The 10,000-nt window shown below is 44.6% G+C and overlaps 1 protein-coding gene across 1 annotated transcript in view; it reads left to right on the forward strand.

Annotated features, from left to right (window-relative positions):
* Positions 1 to 10,000, forward strand: part of LOC143286635 (uncharacterized) — a 15,786-nt gene that overhangs the window by 5,181 nt on the left and 605 nt on the right. The window contains exons 4-9 of the mRNA XM_076594272.1: positions 77 to 142; positions 1,411 to 1,673; positions 3,264 to 3,465; positions 5,876 to 6,002; positions 6,562 to 6,599; positions 7,075 to 10,000. The exon at positions 7,075 to 10,000 is cut by the window's right edge and continues 605 nt beyond it. Coding sequence (XP_076450387.1) covers positions 77 to 142; positions 1,411 to 1,673; positions 3,264 to 3,465; positions 5,876 to 6,002; positions 6,562 to 6,599; positions 7,075 to 8,093 — 1,715 coding nt within the window. The 3' untranslated portion in view covers positions 8,094 to 10,000. The remainder of the gene's footprint in view (positions 1 to 76; positions 143 to 1,410; positions 1,674 to 3,263; positions 3,466 to 5,875; positions 6,003 to 6,561; positions 6,600 to 7,074) is intronic.

Consider the following 10,000-nt stretch of genomic DNA (forward strand, 5'->3'; position numbering starts at 1 on the left):
TATTATCTGCCATGAAGGTCTTTTTTATGCTGTGTTTCCAGAAATATAATGATTCGTTTTCTTCTGCATGTCCCAGGAACCTGTGACTTTTCCAGTGGCATCGAGAACTGCACATGGAGAATGATTGGTGACTGGTCTTTCGGTGAGTGGAAAAAAAAACACCTTCCGACAAATTAAAAAGAGCGCTCATTGTCGCACTTTTCTGGCCTTCCTAAACAATTCATATCACAACTGATCTCACATAGAACCAGTCTCTATTCATTGCTGTTCTTGTGAGATACCAGCTTTATGTTGTAAAACACAACAAAAGTGTTGTAGATTCCACAGAACTACGATTATCCATTGTAATGGGAATCATTTACAGCTTAGTCTTTTGTGAAGGACTATGACTCTCAAACTAGGAAGCACAATTACACTGACTGTTCGTGCTGCAGCCCTGGAGGCTAGCTGGCCTTTGGGAACCATCCCAACACCGACTGTCCTAAATCCTTCTTTGCCCAGAGAGTGGGGATGTACTTGGGCAAGACACTATCCACCGGCAGTGGAGAGACAAATCTAGCCCAGACAGTCGGGGCAGCAGTTACCCCCCTCCCCCCCCCTGCTGTTCTGGTGGTCATAGTCAGACACGACTGACCATCATACGATTCTGTCCAGCAGCCTGCAGGCAGACAGTCATGACATAGGATGTTTTCAGTATCATAACACAGTATTCTGCACAGACCTCTGTGTGTGTGTGTGTGTGTGTGTGTGTGTGTGTGTGTATTGTGTGGTGTATTCATTTGCAATATTATGAATAGCGGATGTAATAGATGAAATATGTATAAGAAGAAGAAGTACCAGCAGTGGTGGTGGTGGTGGTGGAAGTAGTACTAGTGGGAGCAGCAGCAGCAGCAGCAGTAGTAGTAGAAGTAGTAGTAATAGTAGTAGTAGTAGTAGCAGCAGCAGCAGCAGCAGTAGTAGTAGAAGTAGTAGTAGTAGTAATAGTAGTAGCAGTAGAAAACAACCACAACAAGATATTTATCAACATTTCTATCCTTCTCATCAATGACAATGAGCAATGTGATTACAATGATTGTTATTGTCATAATCATCATCACCACAACAAACAGTGTGACGGTGACATTGGTGATGGCGGCGATACCGCTAATGATAGTGACTGAACCATTTCTAGAAAATTAATAACAATCCTGATGATGATGATAATGGCTATGATGACGATAATGGTGACGACGATGGTCATGATGGTGATGATGGTGATCATAGTGACGACGGTGACGATGACAAGAGATCAACAGTAACAACATCCAGTTGACCCTCATAATCACCAAGTGTCGACGTTAATCACACATATCTACGTCAAATAAACGACAGGGCTCAGCAGTCTAACACGCCTGTCATTAATCAATCCAGATGGTTCTTACGCTTCGGTGCCGAATGACAGTGACCGTGCAGTGCTACAAACCAGGAAGTCATGTTCAGCTACAGGCGAAGATCACTGCCTGGAGATGAACTACCTTCTCTCCCCTGTCAGCGACTCACCGCAACCCAATGAACTTCATGTATATCAGGTGGAAAAGAATACGAATGCTAGCACTATTTGGAGTGTTGATTCGAACGGTGATGCTGTCTGGCGCTCTGTCTCCATCCCCATCAGAAAAGGGAACGATTTCAAGGTACGTATGCTGTGGTCTTCTTTCACTAACCCCTTCCTAAAAGACAAAGCTAGGTTTCAAGGTACGTATGCTGTGGTCTTCTTTCACTAACCCCTTCCTAAACGACATTCCTAAAAGACAAAGCTAGGTTTCAAGGTACGTATGATGTGGTCTTCTTTCACTAACCCCTTCCTAAAAGACAAAGCTAGGTTTCAAGGTACGTATGCTGTGGTCTTATTTGCTTAACCTGTCCCCAAACGACAAAGCTTGGTGATCAGTATACAACACTGATCTGTGTCTGTATCAATCCAGACACTCGCTCCTTGCCGTGCGTTGGTCAGTTGTTTCTGGAGGTAAAAAGATGAATTACGTGCTGGTCACCTGTATATTTGATCGTTTGTTATTAAACAACGTAGTTCTTCGTTTTGCTTTCTTTCTGTTCCTGGTAGCAGCAGGCAGCAAGCCCGCGGAGCACCACACAGTGAGAAACGGTGCCTGTTCTTCCCTTTTGCTAATGTTCTGTCTGTGCTAGAATGGGTGCTATGCTCAGTAACACTATGTCATGTTGATTCTCTGTCACGAAGGAGGATTTTTTTGTTTAATGTCCCGTCACACATATTGGTGATTGAAGACATTTTGTTAAAGTATTTATGAATACATTTGAGTATTATCAGTTAGAAGGTGTGGGAGATGTGAATGAATGGAGGGTTGGGGGAAACTGGGCAAATGAGGGTGAAATTTGAAAAGGAATGAGCGTGTGTGTGTGTGTGTGTGTGTGTGTGTGTGTGTGTGTGTGTGTGTGTGTGTGTGTGTGTGTGTGTGTGTGTGTGTGTGTGTTGCAGTTATATATTTTTCTAATCACTTAGCTTTTGTTGATTTACCGTAAATTGTTTCATATTGTTCTATGAAACGTCTGAACCCATACACCCGTTTAGTTTTATTGTTGTTCTTGTTGTTTTGGACTAGAAAGGATAAGAGTACTACATGCAATTTTTATGGACGAGTTAATTACAGAAACTTTGATTGTTTTCTAGATATGATCTTGTTACATGCGACAAACGAGAGAGAGAGAGAGAGAGAGAGAGAGAGAGAGAGAGAGACAGAGACAGAGACAGAGACAGAGACAGAGACAGAGAGAGACACGGAGAGAGAAGGACAGAGAGAGAACATCTTTAAAAAAATATGCTCGCGTCCATCTGCACACGCCTGCACAGAGAAAAAGAGACAGACAGATGAGAGGGGGAGGGGGTTCACAGAGATGCAGAGAGACAGGCAGACAGACAGACAGACAGACAGACAGACAGACAGATGAGAGGGGGAGGGGGTTCACAGAGATGCAGAGAGACAGACAGACAGACAGACAGACAAAACAGACAGGCAGACAGACAGACAGAGACAGACAGATGAGAGGGGGAGGGGGTTCACAGAGATGCAGAGAGACAGACAGACAGTCAGACAGAGACAGAGACAGGGTGATGCTGAAAGAGAGACGGGCGTATGGAAAGGAAAAACAACAACAACGAAAGCAACAAAAACACGAAAGAAGGGAAAAAAAACACACACAACCCAAAAAAACCAAAAAACCCCCCAAAACTCATTCACTGTGGGCAGATCTGGATCGAAGGACGACGCATGACCGTCCCCTCGTCTTCAGTGATTGGCATTGACAATCTTCAGTACCGACGACGGCCTTGTAACTCCTCCTCCACCTCCACACCCATCACCGCCTTCATCTCTACCACCCCCACCACCACAACCACCACCACCACCAACACCACCCCCACCACCACCACAACCGGATCTGCCTTTCACGGTAATGATACAACGATGGTCATCTGTCTTCCGAGAGGGAGCACGTGTACAGATGAGAGTGAGGGGGAGAGAGACAGAGACAGAGACACAGAGAGAGACACACACAGACAGAGAGGGGGAGAGGGGAGAGGGAGGAAGTAAGGGAGAGACTGAATTGAATGAATTTATTGACAAAGATATCCAGGGGTGAAATTACTGCAAATGAAATACTTTTTTTTTTAACCCAGAAAACAAGAGAAACAGAGAGGGGGGGGAGAGACAGAAAGAGAGAGAGGGGGGAAGAAACATAAAGAGAGAGAGGGAAGACAGATAGAGACAGAGAGAGAGGGAAGACAGATAGAGAGAGAGAGAGAGAGAGAGAGAGAAAGAGGGGAGAGAGAGATAGAAATACAAAGATAGAGAGGTCGGGGAGAGACAGAAAGAGAGAGAGAGAGAGAGAGGGGGGGGACAGAAAGAGAGTGAGAGAGAGGGGGAGAGACAGAGAGAGAGAGAGAGAGAGAGATGGGGGAGACAGAAAGAGAGAGAGAGATGGGGGAGACAGAAAGAGAGAGAGAGAGGGGGGAGACAGAAAGAGAGAGAGAGATGGGGGGAGACAGAAAGAGAGAGAGAGAGGGGGGGAGACGAAACGTAATAAGGTAAGCAGTTGACGTGCATGTTCCGTTCAGCCAAGGGGCACAAGAAGAAAAGAAGGCTACATATAAAGACAGTGACATTAAAACAAAGATAGATAGAGAATCATTTCCAGAACAAGCGTGACATGAGTCAGAGGAAGAGCCAGAGACAGAGTATGGAACAGGTACCTTCTCCTTTCGCTTGGCCTCCCCTTCCAGGTTCAGCTTTAAATGAGGACATTTAGATTGAAGACATGGACACACGTGTGTGTAGCGATCGTTCTGGATGAGAGAGAGAGAGAGAGAGAGAGAGAGAGAGAGAGAGAGAGACAGACAGACAGACAGACAGACAGACAGACAGACAGACAGACAGAATATGGAACAGGTACCATCTCATTTCATCTCATCAAAGTTCAGTCTTTAAAACAAGGTAGGAGAACACATCGCAACCTGAATGCTTCAAAGTCAGTCCGACAAAACTCCTGACGCTGTGGTAGATGGGTAGGTGTCACAGTGAACATGAATCTGAACTGACTGTCAAAGGTTAGACACGTGACAAAGACAGGTTAAAGGTTAGACACGTGACAAAGAGGTTAAAGGTTAGACACGTGACAAAGAGTGACCAATAGTCCTCCAGGCTGTGGATTGTACACTGTGGTCCGATGAAATAATGATGATGATAATGATGACAATAAAAACTTTGCAGAAACCACAACACCACTTCATCACCCCTGTTTTTACACCGTCTGTTCACTATACCGTGTCATCATTATCATCATGATCATCTTAACCGTCCGCTAGCATCATCCTCATAATAAGCAGCACGACAACAACAATATAACAGTGACATTGACGATGACAGTGATGTTGCTAATGATGGTGACTGTATGATGTATGATAGTCAATCGTGCCCGACAATGATCATCAGAACATCAGAGGAGACAACTGATGTCCCGACTATCGGGGCTAGAATTTAATTATAGTGGAGAGTGTCTTGTCCAAGTTCCGTCCCCACTCTCTCGTCCAAGAGGGTTTTAGGACAGTCAGTGTTGGGATGGTTCCCAAAAGGCCAACTAGCCCCCCAAAGCTGCAGTGCAATCTTGCCTCCCTGTTTCAGAGTTACAGCCCTTCACAGAAGACTAAGCAGTAAATGACTTCCCATTGCAGTGGATAAAGCATTGATCATACAGCTCTAAATCTGCTGTTGGCTCAACTGTATTATCGTGACTTTACAGTCGAAGAAAAAATATTGATACTGAAATGATGAAGATGGCGGTGATGATGATGATGATAATGTTGATGACAATGACAATGACAATGATGTTGATAACGGGTCTTAAGATGATGGTGATGGTGATGATAATGTTGATGACAGTAACAATGACAATGATGTTGATAACGGGTCTTAAGATGATGGTGATGGTGATGATAATGTTGATGACAGTGACAATGACAATGATGTTGATAACGGGTCTTAAGATGATGGTGATGGTGATGATAATGTTGATGACAGTGACAATGACAGTGATGTTGATAACGGGTCTTAAGATGATGGTGATGGTGACTCTGACGAAGGATAACGCTGCTGTTGTTGTTGCTGCTGCTTCAGATGATGATGATGATGATGATGACGATGATGGTGATGTTGGTGACTCTGTTTTTAAGCCTGCTATTGACGATGATTTACAATGCAAACAAAGGAGACAGGTTCTCATTTGATGGTGACACTTAGTGTGTGACTGGTGTTGTGGGTTATAATCAACATCTATCATAACATGATGCCTTTGTCTGATGACACAGATGAGGAAGGTGACGGCTTTGACAACATCCTTTATGTTGTCATCGGACTGGTCGTCGCTGCTGTCGTTACCGTCGCCAATGGTGTGATCCTGTGTTACTGCAGAAAACGAAGAAACGTTCAGATCAGGTATTACCATTATGATTGTCCTTAGCTGCAGCAGCAGCAGCAGCAGCAGCAGCAGCAGCAGCAGCAGTAGTAGGAGTAGTAGTAGTAGTAGTAGTAGTAGTAGTAGTAGTGCCATCAACGTCATCCTCCTCATCATGTATATTATTATTATTATCATGTATATTATTATTATTATCATTATTATTATTATCAATGCTATCAATAGTAGTATCAACATTATCATCATCATAATGTTATCATCATTAATATTCTCAGCAGCTGTTGTAATATGGTAGTAGTTGTAGAAGAATTCACATGGTTATATGTCATATTATAACGCTTAGTGCACTGTGTGTGTGTGTGTGTGTGTGTGTGTGTGTGTGTGTGTGTGTGTGTGTGTGTGTGTGTGTGTGTGTGTGTGTGTGTGTGATTGTCTCAAGAGTTTTGTGTCACAAGAATAAAACTTAAAACTAAAATAGAACTTCAAACGTAATTTATCACCTGTCTGTCTATCTCTCTGTTAACAAATTCATCTTGTGTCTTGTTGCCATGCTGTCCACTTCAACAAAACAACGAACAGCACCATTGACAACGACAGCCGCACTGGTGAACCAAGAGGTAAGCCTGATCACATGCGTGTAGTTATGTTTTACTTGCTGGTTTGTTTGTCTGTTAGCTCACAGAGACTGACCTCTGTTTTCAAAGCTACCTTTTCGGGCTTTGTATGTGTGTGTGCAGGGGGGAGGAAGGAGGGAGGGGGTGCGGAGATGGGATGGGGGGGGGGGGGGGGGGTGAGGGGGGAAGGCTCGCTAACCAGAACAATAATGGTGCAAAAATATAATCATTATCAGAGAGATGGACAGACAGACAGACAGAGAGAGTGGGGGAAGAGAATGGGTGTACAGAGATAGAGGCAGAGAGAGAGAGAGACAGAGAGAGAGAATAGAGGCAGAGAGAGAGAGACAGAGAGAGATAGATAGAAAGAGACAGACAGACAGACAGAGAGAGAGAGAGAGAGAGAGAGGGAGGGAGAGAGAGAGAGAGAGTCTTCGCTCTTTTTTATTTATTTTTTTACATTTCCTGATGTGTGCAGGCCCGCCAGCCTTGGCCACAGCCGGACCCCCAGACACAGACCACTACCACACTATTGACGAGGTCAGAATGTACACCTCCACCACCTCATCCCCCACCATCCCCAATCGCACCCTACCCACCCTCCCTCCCCGCTCCCATTGCACATCCCCCACATTCCTCTCCTCAACCACCACCACCTCCATCACATCCAGACCCCCCTTACCCCCGCCCTTCCGTGCTGGGTTTCCAGAGCCCGTGGCCTCTGCCTCGTCCGAACCCCACGAGGAGGATGGTTACAGCACTGTCGACGACAACTCTACCCCCTCCACCAGCGCTGCAGCCCCCACCTTCAGCAAGAGCAGGTCAGTGGTTGTCCAGAGAGTCAAGGCCAAACCAGTTCCAGCCAGCACACGTCTCCTCGCTGACAGCCAGACGTTCTCGTTGCTGAAACAGCGGTGTGAACCCACCACAGGGGAAGAAGACTACAACACCTTGTCCCTCCACCATGGACAGACACCCCAAGAAACCGCCACAAAAACAGGGAGAGAACTGTTGTACAACCATCTGGACTCTGTGGCGAACAGCGAGGTTCGTGCCGGACACAAGTCTGAAACCACGGAGCAAGAAAACTACAACTCACTGTCGTTCCATCAAGGACCGAACCTCAAACAAACCGCCACAACAACAACAGGACGACCAGCTGTGTACAACCATCTGGACTCTGTGGCAAACAGCGAGGCCCACACCATGCCTGGCCCTGAAACAACGAACCCAACGCCTGCACTTTTCCGTGAGTCAGAACCAGACGAGGTCAGCTCCAGTCCTCCAACCAGCGACGGAAAGGCAGAGAACTACAACTGTCTGGAATTTACCGGAAAGCCGCCAGGAGCTGATCACGTGGGAGAAAGCGTGGATGGGGAAGGTGGAGGGGGTGAAGTATATAATTCCCTGCATGGTGGAACCTCCGAGTACAGCGAGATCCAGAGAGACTGGAAACCGGAAGTGGTCATTGACGCCACATACTCGCACACTGCATAGGTTCTTTATTTCCCCTTCAATGCAGTCAGAGTTTGGAGCTTGCCTGACCTTTTTTCTTTAAAATCAAAGTCACACCACTTAACCTTTTTATGACGGAATACGTGCACTTATGTTTTTTGGAAGACATATTTTGGACTCTCTGGCAAAATGGTCAACTGGTGAAAGGAAGACTTTGACGCGTTGAAACAAGAAGTATTCTTCAAGCCATCGTAGACTGGGATCATCGATGCTTTCCAGTGTACATTTTGTGTACAGAAACTCGGGTCAAAAAGGCTGAAAGGAGCAACAGTGACTGTTAATGTATATGACTGACTATTGAACGCCCATGAAGCACTCAGTACTGACTGCTGTTAAATGTCTGACTATTGAACGCTCATGAAGCACTCAATACCGACTGCTGTTAAATGTCTGACTATTGAACGCTCATGAAGCACTCAGTACTGACTGCTGTTAAATGTCTCACTATTGAACGCTCATGAAGCACTCAGTGTTAAATGTCTGACTATTGAACGCTCATGAAGCACTCAGTACTGACTTCTGTTAAATGTCTCACTATTGAACGCTCATGAAGCACTCAGTACTGACTTCTGTTAAATGTCTGGAGTTGGATTCATTCCTGAGCACATCAAACAGGATATCTGTTTTGGTATCGGAGCAATCGTTCGTGTTCTTTTCTTCTAAATGATTAACTATGTACATAAAAAATGAAAAGTTTGAAAGAATCCTTCGTTCCCAGTTCAGCTCCCCTCAGTGCTCTGTTGTTGTCGATTAGCAAAAGTGTCCTGGCACTTCTGGAGTTGGTTTCATTCCTCAGGATAGGAAACAATCTTTGTTTTGTTATTGGAGCAATGGTTCGTGTTCTTTATTTATTATTATTTCATTTTTTTTTATATCAAAAACATATATTGAATATGTGCAAAGAAAATCAAAAGTTTGAAAGAAGCCTGCATTGATAGTCCAGTTCAACTCCGTGCTCTGTTCCGGTCAGGTTAACAAAAGCGTCCTGGCAACTGAAAGTAACGACTCCTGAACAGCAAAGCGAGTTTTCTTTCTTTCTTTCTTTATTTTTTTAACAGGATTTCTTGTCTTACAGCAATGCGAGTTACTTCAGACATTTCTACACTGAGGTCACTTCTCAATGGTGTTGTATTGCCCTACACTGTATAGAACTACATCGTACAGTGCTGTATTTTGTTGCGTTGTGTTGTGTTGAATTGTATTGGTTTGTACTGTAATGGACTGTAATGTATTTACTCTATCTTACTGCATTGTGTTGCATTGTATTACATTGCATTGTACTGAAGTGTGCGTGCGTGCGTGCGTGCGTGCGTGCGTGCGTGCGTGCGTGCGTGTGTGTGTGTGTGTGTGTGTGTGTGTGTGTGTGTGTGTGTGTGATCGGGCGGACGTTCTCTTGTTAAGATGTAGACAGACCTGTACATTCTTGTGACTGTAACAGGTCAAATTAAGTGTGCGCAGAAAGAAACTTTGCTGAAACTGTATATTTTCGTTCTGCCTCCTTCATGACCGCCTATATAGGATCAAGTTGTGTCATTTAATGTGTAACCATGTGGGATCGGATTTGACATTTACATGATTTGTTAATATTGTTTACCTGTTTCAGTCATATAGGGGGCTAACTGTTTTCTTTTCTGCTTCCTTCTGACCTCCTTCATAGCTCTGGATTCTTTCACTTAGAGAGCGAGGACATGGAATCAGGTTCGACATTTTTATGATTTGTAAATATTGTTTGCCAGTTCTGCTGTTCATGTATTTGTTTTACTGTTTTATTATGGTATCTGAAACATAACGTTAACTGGTGCGGAATCATGTTTGATGAATGCTGGTGTTTGTGTCTGTACGTTTGATCTCTGATCAATTGTTCTCCTGCTTAGAATTTACGACAGCCC

This window comes from Babylonia areolata, chromosome 10 (assembly GCF_041734735.1).
Source record: "Babylonia areolata isolate BAREFJ2019XMU chromosome 10, ASM4173473v1, whole genome shotgun sequence".
NCBI lineage: Eukaryota > Metazoa > Mollusca > Gastropoda > Neogastropoda > Buccinidae > Babylonia > Babylonia areolata.